General features: G+C 50.1%; 1 protein-coding gene across 1 annotated transcript; it reads right to left on the reverse strand.

The window, feature by feature from the left end:
* Window positions 1-10,169: 10,169 nt before the first annotated feature.
* On the reverse strand, window positions 10,170-20,028 carry C13H1orf50 (chromosome 13 C1orf50 homolog). Its single transcript, XM_030222539.1, has 5 exons — window positions 19,924-20,028; window positions 17,158-17,273; window positions 14,743-14,829; window positions 13,424-13,555; window positions 10,170-10,505 (listed from the first exon to the last, which is right to left on the reverse strand). The coding sequence occupies exons 1-5, from the start codon at window positions 19,955-19,957 to the stop codon at window positions 10,320-10,322; spliced, it is 555 nt and encodes a 184-aa protein (XP_030078399.1). The 5' UTR covers window positions 19,958-20,028; the 3' UTR covers window positions 10,170-10,319.
* Between the last annotated feature and the right edge of the window lie 1,728 nt (window positions 20,029-21,756).

Genomic DNA, 21,756 nt, shown 5'->3' on the forward strand with positions numbered 1-21,756 from the left:
GGCGCCGAGACATCGGATAGCTGCATCGACGTCGGTGGTACCAGGACCTCGTCTGCTGATGTCGTCGGACGGTGGTGCATCGGGTGGAGTGCAGGTGAGGGCTGTCCATTCCCCTGCTGGTGGCGGTGAGCCTCGGGTGGGTCTCCTCCTACCCTGAGGGCTCCTGCGGTACAGCCCCCCCGAGATCGACCTTCTTCAGTCTCGGCCCCGAGGAAGCGACGGATGGATTCGACGTCCTCCTCGTCGGTGCCGGGGAGCTCCGGTGACATGCTTCGGAAGAAATCGAAGAAGCATCGACACCGGTCTCCTCCCCATGTCGGCACCGAGAGCTCTGGTCGCCGAGGGATTCGGCACCCAGCAGGCATCGGCACCGAGAGGACCCGCTCACCCCTCTGTTCAGGAGGTGTCGATGCGCTCCGCTCTGGACAGCCCGGTACAGCCTCCACGCCCGGAACAGGTCCTGACGTCGACGCCTGCATCGACCTCACAGCCTTTCTCTACAGCCGCTCTAAACGAGAGCCTCCGGGCCGTTCTCCCAGAGATTCTGGGAGAGCTGTTGCGCCCTACCCCTCCGGTACCGGCGGTGCTTGCGCCTCCGGTACCGTCGAGCGTGGCGCCGGCTGGCCCATCGCCCAGGTTGAGGTCCCCGACGTCGGTACCGGGCGTGCGGTACCGACCGCGGCCACCTCCCAGGAAGGCTCCCCGACTACGTCGGCGGAGGGAGCTTCGCCGATGCGGGCGAGGGAGTCTACCTCTCGACGCCCCCATCGTGGACGTGGCTCCACTGAGTCGAGCAGGGCGAGGTTGCAGACACAGGTTCGTGAACTTGTGTCTGACACCGAGGGTGAGGCCTCGTGGGAGGAAGAGGAAGATCCTCGATATTTCTCTGACGAGGAGTCTGAGGGTCTTCCTTCTGATCCCACTCCCTCTCCTGAAAGACAGCTTTCTCCTCCCGAGAGTCTGTCTTTTGCTTCCTTTGTCCGGGAGATGTCTACGGCCATCCCCTTCCCGGTGGTTGTGGAGGACGAGCCCAGGGCTGAAATGTTTGAGCTCCTGGACTATCCTTCTCCACCTAAGGAAGCGTCCACTGTTCCCTTGCACCATGTCCTGAAAAAGACATTGCTTGCGAACTGGACCAAGCCATTAAGTAATCCCCACATCCCCAAGAAGATCGAGTCCCAGTACCGGATCCATGGGGACCCAGAGCTGATGCGCACTCAGTTGCCTCACGACTCTGGAGTTGTGGATTTGGCCCTAAAGAAGGCTAAGAGTTCTAGGGAACATGCTTCGGCGCCCCCGGGCAAGGACGCTAGAACCTTAGACTCCTTTGGGAGGAAGGCCTACCATTCCTCTATGCTCGTGTCCAAGATCCAGTCTTACCAGCTCTACACGAGCATGCACATGCGGAACAATGTGCGGCAGGTGGCGGGCTTGGTTGATGCTCTTCCCCCTGAGCAAGCCAAGCCTTTTTCAGGAGGTGGTCAGGCAGCTGAAGGCGTGCAGAAATTCCTGGCAGAGAGTTTATGACACTTTTGATGTTGCGTCCAGGGCCGCTGCTCAAGGTGTGGTGATGCGCAGGCTCTCATGGCTGCGCGCCGCCGACCTGGAGAATAGAATCCAGCAGCGGATTGCGGACTCGCCTTGCCCGTGCGGACAACATTTTTGGCGAAAAAGTCGAACAGGTGGTAGAGTCTCTCCACCAGCGGGACACCGCATTCGACAAATTCGCCCGCCGGCAGCCTTCAGCTTCTACCTCTACAGGTAGACGATTTTTCGGGGGAAGGAAGACTGTTCCTACTCTTCTGGCAGGCGTCGGTACAAACCCTCCTTCCCGACAGCCTGCGGCCCAGGCTAAGCCCCAGCGCGCTCGCTCATCGTCAGCAGCGTGCGACTCAGCAAGGCCCCGCGGCTCCCCAGCAAAAGCAAGGGGCGAGCTTTTGACTGGCTCCAGCAGAGCATAGCCGACATCCAGTGTCCGTGCCGGGCGACCTGCCAGTCGGAGGGAGTTGAAAGCTTTTCACCAAAGGTGGCCTCTCATACCTCCGATCAGTGGGTTCTGCAAATAGGTCCGGCAAGGATACACCCTCAATTTGGCAATCAAACCCTCCAAATTGTCCACCGGGAGCTCAGTCTTACAGCTTCCAGCACAAGAGGGTACTTGCAGAGGAACTCTCCGCCCTTCTCAGCGCCAATGCGGTCGAGCCCGTGCCATCCGGGCAAGAAGGGCTGGGATTCTATTCCAGGTACTTCCTTGTGGAAAGAAAACAGGGGGGATGCGTCCCATCCTAGACCTAAGGGCCCTGAACAAATATCTCGTAAAAGAAAAGTTCAGGATGCTTTCCCTGGGCACCCTTCTCCCCATGATTCAGCAAAACGATGTGGCTATGCTCTCTGGACTTGAAGGATGCCTATACACACATCCCGATACTGCCAGCTCACAGACAGTATCTGCGATTTCAGTTGGGCACCCGCCACTTCCAGTACTGTGTGCTACCCTTTGGGCTCGCCTCTGCGCCCAGGGTGTTCACAAAGTGCCTAGCTGTGGTAGCAGCGGCACTTCGCAGGCTGGGAGTGCACGTGTTCCCATATCTCGACGATTGGCTGGTGAAGAACACATCCGAGGCAGGAGCCCTGCAGTCCATGCAGATGACTATTCGCCTTCTGGAGCTACTGGGGTTTGTGATAAATTACCCAAAGTCCCATCTTCTTCCAGTGCAGAACCTCGAATTCATAGGAGCCCTGCTGGATTCTCGGACGGCTCGCGCCTATCTCCCAGAGACGAGAGCCAACAACTTGTTGTCCCTCGTCTCCCGGGTGCGGGCGTCCCAGCAGATCACAGCTCGGCAGATGTTGAGATTGCTGGGCCACATGGCTTCCACAGTTCATGTGACTCCCATGGCCCGCCTTCACATGAGATCTGCTCAATGGACCCTAGCCTCCCAGTGGTATCAGGCCGCTGGGGGACTAGAGGACGTGATCCACCTGTCCACGAGTTTTTTCGAATCCCTGTATTGGTGGACGATTTGGACCAATTTGACTCTGGGACGTCCCTTCCAAATTCCTCAGCCACAAAAAGTGCTGACCACGGATGCGTCTCTCCTGGGATGGGGAGCTCATGTCGATGGGCTTCACACCCAAGGAAGCTGGTCCCTCCAGACGCGATCTACAGATCAATCTTCTGGAGTTACGAGCGATCTGGAACGCTCTGAAGGCTTTCAGAGATCGCTGTCCCACCAAAATTATCCAAATTCAGACAGACAACCAGGTTGCCATGTATTATGTAAACAAGCAGGGGGGCACCGGATCTCGCCCCCTGTGTCAGGAAGCCGTCAGCATGTGGACCTGGGCTCGCCGGAACGGCATGGTGCTCCAAGCACATATCTGGCAGGCGTAAACAACAGTCTGGCCGACAGACTGAGCAGGATTATGCAACCTCACGAGTGGTCGCTCAATTCCACAGTGGTGCGCCAGATCTTCCAAGCGTGGGGCACCCCCTTGGTGGATCTCTTCGCATCTCGAGTGAACCACAAAGTCCCTCAGTTCTGTTCCAGGCTTCAGGCCCACGGCAGACTGGCATCGGATGCCTTCCTCCTGGACTGGGGGGAGGGTCTGCTGTATGCTTATCCTCCCATTCCTCTGGTGGGGAAGACTTTGTTGAAACTCAAGCAAGACCGAGGCACCATGATCCTGATTGCTCCTTTTTGGCCGCGTCAGATCTGGTTCCCTCTTCTTCTGGAGTTATCCTCCGAAGAACCGTGGAGATTGGAGTGTTTTCCGACCCTCATCACGCAGGACGAAGGGGCTCTTCTGCATCCCAACCTCCGGTCCCTGGCTCTCACGGCTTGGATGTTGAGGGCGTAGATTTTGCCTCTTTGGGTCTGCCAGAGGGTGTCTCCCGTATCTTGCTTGCTTCCAGGAAAGACTCCACTAAGAGAAGTTACTTCTTTCATTGGAGGAGGTTTGCCGTCTGGTGTGACAGCAAGGCCCTAGATCCTCGCTCTTGTCCTACACAGACCCTGCTTGAATACCTTCTGCACTTGTCTGAGTCTGGTCTTAAGACCAACTCCGTAAGGGTTCATCTTAGTGCAATCAGTGCATACCATTACCATGTGGAAGGTAAGCCGATCTCAGGACAGCCTTTAGTTGTTCGCTTCATGAGAGGTTTGCTTTTGTCAAAGCCCCCTGTCCAAGCCTCCTACAGTGTCATGGGATCTCAACGTCGTTCTCACCCAGCTGATGAAACCTCCTTTTGAGCCACTGAATTCCTGCCATCTGAAGTACTTGACCTGGAAGGTCATTTTCTTGGTGGCAGTTACTTCAGCTCGTAGAGTCAGTGAGCTTCAGGCCCTGGTAGCCCAGGCCCCTTACACTAAATTTCATCATAACAGAGTAGTCCTCCGCACTCACCCTAAGTTCTTGCCAAGGTCGTGTCGGAGTTCCATCTGAACCAGTCTATTGTCTTGCCAACATTCTTTCCCCGTCCTCATTCCTGCCCTGCTGAACGTCAGCTGCACACATTGGACTGCAAGAGAGCATTGCCTTCTACCTGGAGCGGACACAGCCCCACAGACAGTCCGCCCAATTGTTTGTTTCTTTTGATCCCAATAGAGGGGAGTGGCTGTAGGGAAACGCACCATATCCAATTGGCTAGCAGATTGCATTTCCTTCACTTACGCCCAGGCGGGGCTGGCTCTGAGGGTCATGTCACGGCTCATAATGTTAGAGCCATGGCGGCGTCGGTAGCCCACTTGAAGTCAGCCTCCATTGAAGAAATTTGCAAAGCTGCGACGTGGGCTTCTGTCCACACATTCACATCCCATTACTGTCTGCAGCAGGATACCCGACGCGACAGTCGGTTCGGGCAGTCAGTTCTTCAGAACCTGTTTGGGCTTTAGGATCCAACTCCACCCCCCGAGGGCCCTGTTTGTTCTGTTCCAGGCTACACTCTCAGTTAGTTGGTAAATTTTTTTAGGTCAATTTCTGTTATGTCCTCGCCGTTGCGAGGCCCAATTGACCATGGTTGTTGTTTTGAGTGAGCCTGGGGCTAGGGATACCCCATCAGTGAGAACAAGCAGCCTGCTTGTCCTCGGAGAGAAAGCGAATGCTACATACCTGTAGAAGGTATTCTCCGAGGACAGCAGGCTGATTGTTCTCACAAACCCGCCCGCCTCCCCTTTGGAGTTGTGTCTTCCCTTAAGAGTATTGTCTTGCTACATACTGGACTGGCCGGCTCGAGCCGGTTTCGGGCGGGAAGACGGCCGCGCATGCGCGGTGCGCGCGGGCGCGCGAGGGCTAGCAAAGGACTTTGCTAGTGAAGATTCCGATTGGAGGGGCTGCCGTGGACGTCACCCATCAGTGAGAACAATCAGCCTGCTGTCCTCGGAGAATACCTTCTACAGGTATGTAGCATTCGCTTTGTAGACTGGGCCACGTTGATGCAACTCAGATTGAACGTAGATGTAGGGTTGAGTTTACATCAATCTGGTATTTCTCAATCTATTCTTACCGAGGATGGGAAAATGTAAAAGTGGGAAGGATGTCTAGAGTCCTGGGCTTGTTCCTTGATTCCACCTTATCGACGGAACCACAACTTAACAATGTCATTTGGAAGGCTTACGTTAAATTAAGCGGCAAAAGGGAGGAACACAAAGCCTCTACAGTAATCAAAGAAAAACAAACAAAAGGGGTGGAAGAGTGGAATTCCAAGGATATCGGTGAAAGAAAAACAACTCTTTATTCTCCAACAGTATACCAAATGCGTAAACAATTCTGACTACACACGCCATGTTTCGGCATAAAGCCTTCCTCAGGGGTCATTGAGGCATAAGGGAACTACTAACGGGAGAATATTGCACCAAAAAAAACAAATCCTATATAATAATTCTCACCTCCAACAGGATGTGCTTGGGACCGTGCCTGCCGGAAGTGGTCTGCTAGGCAGGCACGCACTGACCTCAGTGACATCAGTGAGAGACAATTTGGCAAAGCAAAACAATCTGAGTGCTGGCCATTAGGACACAGGGTTGATAGGAGAGTTTTAAAAGACTGAAGGAACCAAAAGTGTTAAATGCGGGGGAGGGGGGAGTTCTGAACGACTGAAAGATATGAACATTTGGGAAAGGAAAACAATCTGAATGCTGGCCATTAGGACACAGGGTAGATAGGAGAGTTTTAAAAGACTAAAGGAAACGAAAGTGTTAAACTGGAGAAGGGGGGGTGGAGTTGTGAATGACTGAAAGACATGCAAATTTGGGACAGGAAAACAATCTCCATGCTTAGCACACAGGGTACATAGGAAAGTTTTAAAAGACTGAAGGAACCAAAAGTGTTCGGGGGGGGGGGGGGGGGGGGGGGGGCAAGTTCTGAATGAATGAAAGAAATGAAATTTACGAGAGGAACACAATCTGAATGCCGGGCATTTGTATACAGGGTAGATAGGACATTTAAAAAAAAAATGAAGGACGTGAAAGTATTACATCTTGGGGGAGGGGTGAGGAGGAAAGTGGTGGGGTATCCGAATACTGGGCGTTAGGGCCACTGGGGTACATAGACTTTTGAAAGCCTTAAGGAACCCAAAGTGTGGGAAGGAGGAGGAAAAGGAGGGGAGGGAACGGGGTGAGGGGCATTAGGAACAGGGGAGGGGGCCCTGTCACACACTCTCATTCTCACACACACACTGTCACACAGACTGTCACACACCCGCACATTCACTCTGGCTCTCTCTCTCAAATATACACACTCCCAGGAAAACCTTGCTAGCGCCCGTTTCATTCGTTCCAGAAACGGGCCTTTTTTACTAGTAAACAAATAAAAGCCAAACTCTGATGTATCAAGTAACAGACAAAGTATAACCTGGCAAAACGCCGAGCATTTGAAGTCAACTGGCGGCTCAAGACTCTACACGCATTTGGTATACTGCTGGAGAATAACGACTTCTGGGCCTGTACATTTGTGCGCTCGTATAAGGGTCAGTGCATCGATGTGTAATCTGACTGCATCGCATTATCCCAGAGGAAGAAAATGGACCAAGGACACCAGCATCATAAAAAGCACGTAAACCCTGACGTCTTTGGGTGGAGCAGGACCTGCACTGTGTGTGGGGTTTTTTTTTTTAATATAAATTCCTCCCCCCCCCCGATTTGGGATGCAGCCTACCAGTTATTGGAATGAACAATAATATTTGTATAAACAGAAGTACATTTTATGTTCAGGAAGTGAATTGAGGAAATGCACCTGTTAAAAGTGGGTGGGTGGGGGAATTTCCCTTGAAGTAGGCTCCCTGGCTCATACCTCATAAAACAGCCACATACCTGAAAGCAGACATTCAATGCTGCTTTAATAAAAATAAAACTACCCTGGTTTATCTTGTTGGGCAGACTGGATGGACTGTACAGGTGTTTATCTGCCGTCATCTACTATGTTGCTATATGTTACCCTGAGCATAGATCACTTTTCAGTAGTAATAACATTCTTAAAACATAAAGGCCCAGTATTCAGCCAGCAGCAGTATCTCAGAAAATGCAAAGGCCAGACCGTGTCCGGGCTCTGGAACTGAATTTCCGGGTATACAGAGGCAGCAAAATATAGCCGGGTAAGGGGCCCTTTTACTAAAGGCAACCCGGAACTACCGGCAACCCAATTGGGCCCCGGCAGTAGTTCCCACCTCGACTGCATGCCATTTCTGGCGCAACGACAACATTTTTACCGCGGCCCTAACCCGGTGGTAATCGGTACTGCCTGGTTACCGCAAGAGCCCTTACCGCCACCTCAATGGGTGACAGAAAGAGCTCCCTGCCGCACAGCCACGTGGTAAGAGTACTTCTACCGCATGGCCGTTTTATTTTTTAATTTAAGAGACTTTTTACCTGCTGCAGGAAAAACGGCCCCTGCTGCTACTGCAGGGTCCTCTTTCCCGCAGCTTTGTAAAAGGACCCCCAAATGCGATATTCAGCACTTGACTGGCTATGAGAAACCGCATGAAGATAGGATTGTGTTATATCAGTCCTTTTATGAGGTTGTCCTTGCCAATTCAGGCGTCCTTTCACTAAGCAGTGCTAAAAAGTGGCCTGCGCTAGCCCGAACATGGGTCTCTCTCATTCGCTAAGGCAACTTTTAGCACCGCCGGTAAATACAGATTTTGACATTTCTGCAAAACAGGGGCGAAGCTAGGTGGGGGCATGGGCCCCCACAGATTTAGCCCTGGCCCCCTCTACTTTCGACCCCCCGTCGCCGACCCTCCCCCGCCACTTTTGATCCCCCCTCCCGCTGCCGCCACCAGGTACCTTTGTTAGGAGGGGTCGCCAACCCCCACCAGCTGAAGTTTTCAGTGCTGGTCTCCAGCACCTTCGCTGATCTGTGTCTGTTAGTCCTCACTCCTGACGTCCTGCATACACGTCCTGTATGTAGCCCCGTGCAGGACATGGATGCAGGATGTCAGGACTGACAGATCAGCGAAGGCGCCAGAGACCGGTGCTGAAGACTTTGGCTGGAGGGGGTTGGGGACCCCTCGACAGCAAAGGTACCTGGCGGCGGCGATGGGGGAGGGTCAGTGGGGGGGTGGTGGTGGGGGGGTCAAAGTGGCGGGGGGTCGGTGGCTGGAGGAGGCGGGCTAAACTGTGCCCCCCCACCTCGGGCTCTGGACCCCCTCCCGCCGAGGTCTGGCTACGCCCCTGCTGCAAAATAATGGCCACAGCCTAATTTTCCCATTAGCGTCCTTTGCGCTCACTGACCCCAATGTTGTAGGTGGTAAGGGCTCACTAACCCTGCACTGATCGCTGCACAGCAATAACCACGCACTAACCGATTAGCATAGTCGCACCCTCTCTGCACCTCCCCCCCCCCCCCCCCCCCCCCCCCCCCGTGCGCTAATAAATAAATTTTACTTATTAGCATGCGCACATGCAAAACTTACTGTAGGACGCCTGAGCACACTACGCCATTTTAAGGTGCAGTAAGTACAAGGGCCGCTAAGTGGTGAAAAAATGGTGCTCCTAGAACGCCCACAAAATAGCTGGTTTTAACTTGGGCGCTAACCGGACCTTTTCAGCATCACTATCCGCTTAATTCCCGGATGAATACTGGAGCATCTCCTGGTCTTTTAAATCATTTTGAATATCGGGCTCTAAAGTGATAAGGAGTGTTGGATCCTGGAGTGACTGACAGCAGAGGGTCAACTTAAAATGCTTTGTAAGCAGACTGTGCCATGACTGAGACCTGGGGACTCTACCAGTTCATGCTTTAATATTAAACAATCCATATTTATTTATTCATTTATTTATTTGTTACATTTGTATCCCACATTTTCCCACCTATTTGTAGGCTCAATGTGGCTTACATGGTGCCGGAGATGCGATTGCACACTCCGGTGTAAACAAATACAGAGTGATATAGAGATAAAGTAAGGTTTGTGTGGTATAGCCACATAGGGGCGTCATACACGGCAGAGTTGTGTTGTGTCCGTACCGTATTTTGGTATTATGGAAAAACTACACTTCTCAATCAAGACCCAAGTGATGAAACACCTTTCTCTCAAACGGAACCCTGAAAAGAACCACATCGAAGCAGGGTGGTTCAGAAACCCTGGCTCTGCCCATGAAGCTTCTCCCTGCACTGGCCAAACGCACTTGGAATTCATTTGCCCGTTTCTAAGAATGGGATTAATACCTTCACACTAGATGACGGAGCATGTACTAAAGACAGTCTCCCAGTTTTAGGGCAGTTTTCAAAAGTGATTTCCACAGCTAACCCCTCCCCCCCCCCCCCCCCCCCCCCCCCCCCCCCCCCCCCCTTGTTTATCAACAATTTATCCCACTTGCGTTGCCTCTGTGTTGGTAGCACTGTGGGCTGTTGGAAACTCCACAGGCTTTTATGAGGCTGTGATGGTTCTTTGAAAATTACCCTCCCTGTCACCACAGGGCAAAAAGGAGTCAATATTCGCCAGCACCGGGCCCAGCCACTGATTTTTCAGCAGTATGGGCCGGAGAATTAGCACCTAGTGCCCGAGAACGGCCAGCTGCTGGATATCCGGGTATGAGCTTATACATTATAGTCAGCAGTTGAAGTCACCAGTGATAATGGGACGTTAGTGGCCTGGTGGCCTTATTTAATAAAGAAGATTTTTCCCAAAGGAGAATCTGGTGTATTACTCACAGGACCACTGCATTTGCAGCTGTTATCTGTTAACTCTTTAATCACGCTCGACTTACAGCAAATGACAGCATAAGAGTGCTGAAACGGTTCCAGTCTGTACAAACTCCTCGGTGCTTGAGCTGGAGCGTTCACCTGTAGCAGGTCACCATGAACGGCTCACTTCTGTGGTACTAATTGACAAGTCCCTGGAAGTTGGGCTCTCTGGAAGAAGGCAGGGCTATCTGCTGACTCAACACCTTGTCGATAATGCTAATCTCCTGGTCTCGTTTCTCAACGCTGTCATAGGGCGTCCAAGACATATCATGCTGCAGCTTGTAGGAACCAAGAAACTGGTGAGGGCAGCTGGGCCCCCATTCCTGTAGAGAGAAACTCCAGGCAGTTAATCAATATATATATATATATTCTGCACGATCTTAAAAGTTCCTGGCAGATAATTCCGAATACAAATACACCACAAATTACGGCTGAAACAATCATAAAATATTCCGCAATGTTCCCCTGTGAAGTATACTACAGAAAAACTCTTCCAGAAACGAACAGTCCTATTCTATGAACAGCATCTTTCTTAGTCCACATTGAATGCCTGTTTAAAGAACACTGGGCCCCTTTTACTAAGCCGCATAGAGGGGCATAATCGAACGGCGCCGGCCATCTACATGGGCGGCGCAGCAAACAGCGGTCCCGAACCATATTATCGAAAAAGATGGCCGGCCATCTTTCATTTTGATAATACGGTTCGGGCCGGCCAAATGTCAGAGATGGCCGGCATCAGTTTTTGCTGATAATGGAAACCGAGGACAGCCATCTCAAACCCGGCCAAATCCAAGGCATTTGGTTGTGGGAGGGGCCATCATTTGTAGTGCACTGGTCCCCCTGACATTCCAGGACACCAATCGGGCACTGCAGTGGACTTCAAAAATTGCTCCCAGGTGCATACCTCCCTTACCTTGGGTGCTGAGCCCCCCCAAATCCCCCCCAAAACCCACTCCCCACAACTACACCACTACCATAGCCCTTAGAGGTGAAGGGGGGCACCTACATGTGGGTACAGTGAGTTTTGGGGGGGGGGGGGGTTGGAGGGCTCAACACTTACCACCACAAGTGTAACAGGTAGGGGGGGGATGGACCTGGGTCCCCCTGGCTGAAGTGCACTGCACCCACTAAAACTGCTCCAGGGACCTGCAAACTGCTGTCAGGGAGCTGGGTATGACATTTGAGGCCGGCATAGAGGCTGACAAAAAATGTTTTTAATTTTTTTTTTTTTTTAGGGTGGGAACATGAAGAGACAGTCCCTGCTCGACAGAGTTTACAATCTAGGACAGACAAACAGGGCAAACAAGACATAAGGGAATATTAAAGTGAGGATGATAAAATAAGGGTTCTGAACAAGTGAATAAGGGTTAGGAGTTAAAAGCAGCATCAAAAAGGTGGGCTTTTAGCCTAGATTTGAAGACGGCCAGAGATGGAGCTTGACGTGCCGGCTCAGGAAGTCTATTCCAGGCATATGGTGCAGCAAGATAAAAGGAACGGAGTCTGGAGTTAGCGGTGGAGGAGAAGGGTGCAGATAAGAGAGATTTACCCAGTGAACGGAGTTCCCGGGGAGGAATGTAGGGAGAGATGAGAGCGGAGAGGTACTGAGGAGCTGCAGAGTGAATGCACTTATAGGTCAATAAGAGGAGTTTGAACTGTATGTGGAAACGGATAGGAAGCCAGTGAAGTGACTTGAGGAGAGGGCTAATATGAGCATAACGACCCTGGTGGAATATTAGTCGTGCAGCAGAATTTTGAACAGATTGAAGAGGAGAGAGATGGCTAAGTGGGAGACCTGTGAGAAGCAAGTTGCAATAGTCTAAGCGAGAGATGATAAGAGTGTGGAAGAGGGTTCTGGTAGTGTGCTCAGAAAGGAACGGGCAAATTTTGGTGGTATAGAGAAAGAAACGACAGGTTTTAGCAGTCTGCTGAATATGTGCAGAGAAGGAGAGGTAAAACCAGAAAGATTTCTTAGCGTGTGGATTAGCACACGCTAAACGCCTGAGTGTATCCCACAGATTAGAACCTAACACAGCCTAGTAAAAGTTCAAAGTGAACCTTCGTTTATAACGTTTGTGGCCATTAAAATTTTTTATGGTGGAAAGGTATTTACAAAACATAGTTTCCAGCTACAGAAACCCAAGGAAGTGAATTTTTCTCCATACAATTTAACCTTTTCTCATAAGGGAGGAGGGGGGGGGTTCTTCTCTCTGCTCTTCTTCGTTTGGACCCGCTGGGGCCACTGCAGCAGTTTTTCTCGTTTCCTAAAGGACAAGTCCATAAACCGCTACTAAACGGACTTGGAAAACTCCAAAATTCCAGGAATAACATCTATAGAATGTTTGTACGTTTGGGAAGCTTGCCAGGTGCCCTTGGCCTGGATTGGCCGCTGTCGTGGACAGGATGCTGGGCTCGATGGACCCTTGGTCTTTTCCCAGTATGGCATTACTTATGTACTTATGTAATGTTAGGCGTTCAGGGTTATTCTTCTACAGGACATGAATTAGAACTAGAGGACATGAATTGAGGTTGAAGGGGGGCAGACTCAGGACTAATGTCAGGAAGTATTTTTTCATGGAGAGGGTGGTGGATACGTGGAATGCCCTCCCGCGGGAGGTGGTGGAGATGAAAATGGTAATGGAATTCAAACATGCGTGGGATAAACACAAAAGAATCCAGTTTAGAAGGAATGGATCCACGGAATCTTAGCAGAGATTGGATGGCGACGCCGGTAATTGGGAAGCGAAACCAGTGCTGGGCAGACTTCTACGGTCTACGCCCTTATCGTGACTGAATAGATAGGGATGGGCTGCAGTGTAAATTTTAAGGGGCTTTGACGTTAGCTTCAGAACTTTTAGTACAAGAACAGTGCTGGGCAGACTTCTATGGTCTGTGTCCTGAGAAAGGCAAGGACAAATCAAACTCGGGTATAAAGTATCACATAACATGTAAAATGAGTTTATCTTGTTGGGCAGACTGGATGGACAATTCAGGTCTTTATCTGCCGTCACTTACTATGTATAGGTGATAGTAAGCATCACTTTTAGAGGGTCACTGAAGGTCTGTTCTGTGCAGCATTGATCCACCCTCTCAGTCTTACAGAAGACTTGGGTATCTTGATCAGCAGCTGTCCCTGACCGAGTCCTCTAACACACAACTCTTAACAAAAGCAGACACTACAGATCTCTGGTACCTCCTATCATCTCCTCTCCCTTCTCGATAAACAGCCCAAGTCCCCACCTACCTTCGGAGACAGGATGGAGAAATATCTCTGACCACTTTCCCGCACATACAGGTGATAAATGGTTCCTGGTTTCTTTACCACGTTGCAAGCCACATGGTGCAGGTCAGCATCTTGCTTTGCATCCTCTAAGACCTAAACGCAAAGCACAACCTATGTCAGAAAACAGCGTTAAACCCGGAAATTCAGTGCTGGGCCACGTCTGGGCTCTCACATTGAATTTCCAAGTACAGGGAGACGGCTCAAACATAGCCAATTTGGTTGCGATGTTTGGCACTTGGCTGAATGTAAAGATAGAACTGCGTTTTATGCGGTCCTATTTGGCCGGTTGGCTGCTAAGTGCCAACTCCACCCCCAGATCGACAAAAACAGAAGAACAAAGTCCCTCGTACAACAAAAGACAAGCAAACAGCAATGGAGCTAGATGTGTGAATCAAACAAAGATTTTATTCAAACATCCAATGGAATGGACTCGACACGGATCGTGTTTCGGCCACAACGGCCTGCTTCAGGAGTCTCTTCAATATGGATGTGTTCAACACTCTAGTTCTCATATAACACCAGATTTCAATGCACCTTGAAACAATGCAGCACTGCCGCTTAAGTTATCGTAGCTGCTGATACGCTTGTGAATCACAAAACTAGCAAGCTTGGTGCCTGAACATCTGGGTCCCAGTCACCAAAACCTGCAGACATCAACGCAGCTGGTTTCTGGAGACTTCTAGCCTGTTGGTTCCCACCCAGCCACATCGTGGCCCACAGCATCACCGGTCCTACTTCCTTTATCTGTTCACTAGCCGTTAAGCCCTTAAAAATGAGCGAGATTTCCAGCTACCTTCCTCGCCGCCACTCCCTCCCTCCTCCGTGCCGGGCCCCCTGCACTGACCTGACAGCGCCTCTCACCTCCGTGTGGAAGCGCTGCAGGCAGCAGCAGAGCGATCTGCTGCTGCCTGCAGCGCTTCCATACGGAGGTGAGAGGCGCTGTCAGGTCAGTGCAAGGGGCCCGATGCAGAGGAGGGTGGGGATGGGAGGGTGGAGGTTGGTGCGCGCGATGTTTGTTTCCAGGCGGCAGCGTCCGACAGTGACTCCGACTCCATTTCCCTCTCTGTTCCGCCCTCTGACGTCATCACGTCTTGACGCGAGGGCGGGACAGAGAGGGAAGTCTCTACTACGCATTTGCAGGTGAGTCGGTCACTTGCCCTTTATATGTTTGATTGTACCACCCATTTCTGAGGGCTGAGCTAGCCCCTTCCAAACTTTCAAGTGGGGGACCCTAGCACTCGGCTACAGGGCTTGACCTGCAGCGACCAGCTCAGACTTACCTTCCTCGCCTGCTCCTGGAGGAGACGGATCTGCTCAGCTATCACAGTCAGCCTGTTCGAGGCATTGGCTCGGATAAACTCATTGGCCTACAATATACGGACACTATTAATGACAGAGGAATACATTCAGCACAGGATCTTCAGGATTTCTCTTAACAAAGTCCTTTTCCCTGGGTTGCATGCAGTGTCTGGCAATCACCTTCCTGACCACCTCCCCTTTACTTCATTGCAACTGCCTAGGGAGCTCACAACTAGCTCAGTTTCAGGATCTCCATAATGAATATGCATGAGATACATTTGCAAATGCTGGGTCTGCAACGCATACAGTATAGTTTAACCACAGATCAGTGGTTCCCAAGCCTGACCCTGGAGGCACCCCAGCCAGTCAGATTTTCAGGATATCCGCAATGAATATTCATGAGAGAGATTTGCATGCACTGCCTCCACTGGATCAGGCTTGGGAACCACTGGGCTAGATCACTGATTCTCAGGGACCAACCTGGCAGTCTGGTTTTAAGGATGCCCCTAATACAGGGGTGGGCAAGCTCGGTCCTTGAGGGCCACAACCCAGTTGGGTTTTCAAGATTTCCAGAATGAGTATGCAAGAGATCTATCTGCATACATGCAAATCAATCTCATGCAGGCCTAGTGGTTAGAGCACCGGTCTTGCAATCCAGGGGTGGCCAGTTCAAATCCCACTGCTGCTCCTTGTGATCTTGGGCAAGTCACTTAACCCTCCATTGCCTCAGGTACAAACTTAGACTGTGAGCCCTCCTGGGACAGAGAAATATCCAGAGTACCTGAATGTAACTCACCTTGAGCTACTACTGAAAAAGGTGTGAGCAAAATCTAAATAAATAAATAAAGATTCCATTCAGATTCTCACAGAATAGCAACATTCCATGTAGAACCCCCACCCCTGTGGACCAACACTTTACAAGACCAGAACACTGCACCAGCGATTTCACAGTAAGAATACTGAAAGGTTTTTTTAAAACAATACAGGAACGTAAGACCTTTGAAATAAGAATGATTGAATATTTTGACACCCAACAGACAGGACTTAATAAGGATCTGTGTTTTCTAACCCATTATAAACCATGAAGCTGTATTTCTCTGTTTAATACCCTCCTGTCACCTACCAACACCCATCCTGTTAGAATATCAATGAAATGCTTTGATGTCCCCATGCATACCCCCACCCTCCCACTCTGTCAGACTGTCAAAGTAATGCTTTGATGTTTCTCTTATATATACTATCTGCTAACACATTTGCTTATTTCCGATCTGAGGAAGAAGGGCAACCTTCGAAAGCTAATCAAGAAATGTATTAAGTTATGTCCAATAAAAAAGGTATCATCTTATTTTCTTTTCCATGTTTTATTTTGTTTGATTTCTATTGATAACCTTTAAGAGTGGACTAACACGGCTACCACACCTCTCTACATGTAGAACCCTAAAGACTAAGAAGTGGAGGAGTGGCCTAGTGGTTAGAGCACCAGTCTTGAAATCCAGAGGTGGCCAGTTCAAATCCCACTACTGCTCCTTGTGATCTTGGGCAAGTCACTTAACCCTCCATTGCCTCAGGTACAAACTTAGATTGTGAGCCCTCCTGGGACAGAGAAACATCCAGAGTACCTGAATGTAACTCACTTTGAGCTACTACTGAAAAAGGTGTGAGCAAAATCCAAATAAATAAAAATTCATTGTGGAAATCTTGACCACAACCCAGTTGGATTTTCGTGGCCCGCAGTTGCCCTCCCCTGCTCTAATGAATATGCTTGAGATATATCTGCAAACATTAGGGGCAGTATATGAAAAATCTTTCATGCATATTCATTAGAGGTATCCTGGAAATTAGCAGTTTCTGTGGATTGGGCTGACAACCACAGTGGTTCTCAGGATACCCAAAGTCAGGTTTTCAGGATACCTACAATGAATATGCATGACATACATGTGTAGGCACTGCTTCCTCGGTTGCAAATCTACCTCATGAGCAGTGGCGTTCCTAGGCTGGCTGACACCCGGGGCGGATCGCCGATGCGCCCCCCCCCCCCCCCCAGGTGCATTTTTACCTGCTGGGGGGGTGACGCACACCTGTCGGCTCCGAGTCCGCTCGTTCCCTGCTGCTCCCTCTGCCCCGGAAGTAACTTGTTCCGCGCAGAGGGAGCAGCAGGGAGGGAATGAGCGGACCCGGCCAACAGGCGCGCGGCACCCCCCCCCAGCGGCGTGCACCTGGGGTAGACCGCCCCCCCCTTGGTACGCCACTGCTCATGAGTATTCATTGTGGGTATCCTGAAAACTTGACTTGTTAGGTGTGTCCTGAGAACCACTGTTTTAGCTTATTCTTTTGTGATTATATATAGAAAAACATTCCACGTCTGGAAATCCAGCTGCAGTTTTTGAATATCTCACCTTCTGTACCTGCTGAGCGAGAGCGACCAGGTCTGACGGATCCCCGACGCGGCACGTATGCTGTGTGTCGACGAGCTGTAGCCCTATAGGATTCTCACTGCTCTCCACAAGGGCAACTGGCAAGAAAAGACAGAATTGCGGAAATAATCAGCCAGGACAGGACCACAGCATGTCTTCAAGAAAACAAATATCCGACTCGTGTAGATCAATTTAATCTGGTGAGTCGTTCACAAAGCTGAGAAGGGTAAAAACCCAGGAACCTTGCTTTGTTTTGTTTGCAATTACGCACTTGATTAATTTCAGATTATGTCAATATTTCTTGCTCCATCCAGTCAAATAAGTTAGTTTGGTTTTCAAGGTGACCTGTCTGGATGCTAAATTTTTATTTCTTTATTTGTTGCATTTGTATCCCACATTTTCCCACCTATTTGCAGGCTCAGTGTGGCTTACATAGTAACGTGAAGGCGAACGCCAATTCCGGTATGACAAATACAGAGTGATATTGTGGTATAGTAAAGTTCATGTGTGACAGACACATAAGGGAATCGAAAGGAGGAAGAGTTAAGTTATGTCCAGTTCGAGTATTAGTTTCGTTATGTTGCAGGGTTCAGGCACTTAAGTTGGCTCGCTAGGGTATGCCTTTTTGAACAAGTTAGTTTTTAGTGATTTCCGGAAGTTTGATAGGTCATACGTTGTTTTCACGGCGTTTGGTAATGCGTTCCATAGTTGCGTGCTTATGTAGGAAAAGCTGGATGCATGAGTTGATTTGTATTTGAGTCCTTTGCAGCTTGGGTAGTGGAGATTTAGGTATGTTCGTGTTGATCCTGTTGTGTTTCTGGTTGGTAGGTCTATGAGGTTTGTCATGTATCCCGGGGCTTCACCAGAGTGCAGATTTTGAACGCAATACGTTCTTTGAGAGGGAGCCAGTGCAGTTTTTCTCGTAAAGGGTTTGGCGCTTTCGAATCTCATTTTTCCAAATATAAGCCTGGCTGCGGTGTTTTGAGCAGTTTGGAGTTTCTTTTTTTAATAGCATTCCTTACCACTGTTCACCAATTCCTTCTCCTGAAAATTGTGAACCTGTCTCCTCCAAGTCCCTGACCCACCTATTTCCCTCCCAGGTTGTCCACGACCCCTAACCCACCCATGTCCCCCCCCCCCCCCCAGGTCCATGGGAAGGACATGTCTCTCTGTACACCTGGTACAAATGACTACTTGCCGCTGACGCTTCTATTAGCAATTAGCTGAAGTGCCCGTCCCAAAATGACGGGCAGACACAGCTTCTCCCCAGCGTGTTGCTGCTGCATCACCTCCCCTCGATTTGTGCCAAAGCCTCTCTTGAACTCATGATCACGCTGACACCCACACCCACCCTGTACAACCAAGGCCCATCATGCCACTGCGAAACATGCTTCCAGACCTCGTCTTGTATAAATTGTAGGCTGCACATAGGCACTGGCCACCCAGAGTCCAAAAATAAACAGCCAAACAATTACCTGTTATACAGAGTGGAATATTGTTTTTGTGTTTTTCTCCTCTATCAATATAGCTCAGGTGATTACAGCTTCTCTTCATTCTCTGTGATAACTATTTGCCGGGGAACAATCAAATCCCTGAAAAGATGGGGGGGGGGGTTTCAGCATTTTAAGTATTTGCTATAGTCCTTCAGCTCTTCATAAATGAAGGGACCCTTTCACGAAAGTGCGCTGAAATTTGGGATTAGTGTCTCCTAACGTGGGAAGTTAGCGAGCACTTAGCCCAGATTTTATGCAGCATTATTTTGGCCATTTTTCTCTTTATTTTCCGGCCACACGCTAATTCTGGGGAAAAAAAAAACACGGCAGCACTTACCGCCTTGAATTTAAGAGGTAAGAGCTCCTATGTTAACCAGTTAGGGGAAAGGGAAATGGGACTCACAGCACAGATCAGCGAAGTGAGCGAACGCACCGGAGACCGGCGCTGAAGAAGACTAAGGATGGTAGAGGAGGGTCGGCGATGGGGAGGGTCAGCGGGCTAAAATGTGCCCCCCCCCCCACCTACCTTGGGCTCTGGACCCCCCTTCCGCCGAGGTCTGGCTACGCCCCTGCCAAGATGCACAGTAAACTCCATTCGTCCGCTCTGCGCTGTCCTGTTTGGGCTGAGCCCCTACCGTGACCCCCACCCCCTTCCTCCGAATGTGTGGGACTAATAATCTGTTGTACCAGCCTCAGGTTGAGTCGCTGAGTCACATTATGATTTTTACACGCACCCACCTTTTTTATGAATCTACTCTTCCTTCCCACCCCACTGGGGTTTCCGATCGTGGCCCCTTGTTGTACAGCTTCCTTTCAATCTGGAAAGGTTTAGTTGTGCTGTAATACCCTGGAGGTGTTCAAATGTTTGAATCATATCTGCCTCAGTCTCCTACTTCTAGGTTCTATATTTAGGTCTTTAAATCGGTTGGAACAGCTTTTGGTGCAGAGCCTGTGCTATCTGGGTTTAATTCCATATCTTTTCCAAACCCGTATAGAAAGCCACCCTGCTTGCCAGAGCCTCGGATTACTCGAGAGAGTTACACAATTATATCAGGAGAACAGGCAGGGAGATCTGATGGACTGAGAAATGCACCTCTGACACACAGCTAGAGACTACCAGCATCTGAGAATTGTGCAAGAGCGAGATTAGAGAAACACAGACAAGGAAATCACCCAGAGATCAGAGATTGCCGGAGACACAGACATGGGAGGCATGCAGAGCCAGAGCAGCCTGGGCAAACCCCTGGTACTTTACCGGTGGTGAGGTGCTCGGGCTCTGAGTTACTCATGCTGCTGCCAGGTTGGACTCTGCCTGCTTTGAAGAGACAGTCACAGCCAGGCTGGGTTGCTGTGAACTTTGCACTCTGCCATAGAGCGAAAAAGGCTCAGACTGTCTCTGCTGCACTCACTGCTGCCACCTTGCAATGAGCACATGGAGGAAAATCGGCTCACTTTCAGGCTTATTTGCAGAGAAGCCTGTTTTTGAAAGGATTTAAACTCAACCAGGGCCCATGGTGGTGGTGGGGGGAGCAGCAGCCCAACATTTGGCCTGGGCCTTACAGAGAAAGGTCTCCATTGGAAAAAAAAAATCTCTCTATATAAAAGGCAAAACCAACGTTCTATGAAGCCTCCAGCCGGAAGTGTGAAGGGGGCGAGATATCCGGTTTCCCTATGAGTGTCTGCCCCGCCCTCTCTGTAACACAGTCAGTGAAGGAAAACAGCAGAGCAGGAAATCAAATCGCTGGCTCTGTAACAGTGAAGGACTCAGAGGGGGGAGGGGAGAGAGGCCAGAGGGCAGGGACACACACACTCCCACATGCACACAGAAGAAAACATTGCTAGCCCCCGTTTCATTTGCATCAGAAACGGGGCTTTTTTACTATCTCTCTATATAAAAAGCAACACCAACGTTCTATGAAGCCTCCAGCCGGAAGTGTGAAGGGGGCGAGATATCCGGTTTCCCTATGAGTGTCTGCCCCGCCCTCTCTGTAACACAGTCAGTGAAGGAAAACAGCAGAGCACGAAATCAAATCGCTGGCTCTGTAACAGTGAAGGACTCAGAGGGGGGAGGGGAGAGAGGCCAGAGGGCAGGGACACACACACTCCCACATGCACACAGAAGAAAACATTGCTAGCCCCCGTTTCATTTGCATCAGAAACGGGGCTTTTTTACTATCTCTCTATATAAAAGCAACACCAACGTTCTATGAAGCCTCCAGCCGGAAGTGTGAAGGGGGCGGAGATATCCGGTTTCCCTATGAGTGTCTGCCCCGCCCTCTCTGTAACACAGTCAGTGAAGGAAAACAGCAGAGCACGAAATCAAATCGCTGGCTCTGTAACAGTGAAGGACTCAGAGGGGGGAGGGGAGAGAGGCCAGAGGCCAGGGACACACACACTCCCACATGCACACAGAAGAAAACATTGCTAGCCCCCGTTTCATTTGCATCAGAAACGGGGCTTTTTAGAGCACGAAATCAAATCGCTGGCTCTGTAACAGTGAAGGACTCAGAGGGGGGAGGGGAGAGAGGCCAGAGGGCAGGGACACACACACTCCCACATGCACACAGAAGAAAACATTGCTAGCCCCCGTTTCATTTGCATCAGAAACGGGGCTTTTTTACTAGTATATATATATACAGTGCACGTCGGATAAGCGCATGCTCTGTTTAACTGCATACCGTACTTCGGTCCCGTTTTTGGCACCATCAATTTCTATGGGGACAAACTTCGGTTTAGCGCACCACTGATAAGTGCAAGATTCGCTTATATGCATGGTTTAAGACCGCTCCTCTGCAGGAAAGACTCCGCATAAGCGCGCACATGGAATATGGAAGCCGATTGGTGCGTGACAACCAACGAGATTTCAAATTTACTACCTCTTTAACTGCCACAGGCAGAATAAGCGAAAGAATGCTGTTAGAGCGTGCACCGGGGTCGTCGTCGTCATCGCGGCAGAACTGTAAGACTTTAACTGGCTGAACGAATAGAACTTCTTAAAAAATTAGAAAACAAACAAAGTCAAGCATCTATTGCCAAAGAATATGGTATCAATCCCAGTCAAATTTCACGTATCTTGATGCAGAAAGAC

The sequence above is a fragment of the Microcaecilia unicolor genome, chromosome 13 (assembly GCF_901765095.1).
Source record: "Microcaecilia unicolor chromosome 13, aMicUni1.1, whole genome shotgun sequence".
NCBI classification, from domain to species: Eukaryota; Metazoa; Chordata; class Amphibia; order Gymnophiona; family Siphonopidae; genus Microcaecilia; species Microcaecilia unicolor.

What these genes read in the sequence shown, in the direction of transcription:
- C13H1orf50 (XM_030222539.1), bottom strand. Translation starts at nt 19,957, where the DNA reads ATGAGTAACTCAGAGCCCGAGCACCTCACCACCG. An exon ending in GCCCGAGCACCTCACCACCG is followed by an intron (nt 17,274 to 19,923) that starts GTAAAGTACCAG and finishes TTTTCTTGCCAG; the next exon opens with TTGCCCTTGTGGAGAGCAGT. An exon ending in TCCAGGAGCAGGCGAGGAAG is followed by an intron (nt 13,556 to 14,742) that starts GTAAGTCTGAGC and finishes CTTTGCGTTTAG; the next exon opens with GTCTTAGAGGATGCAAAGCA.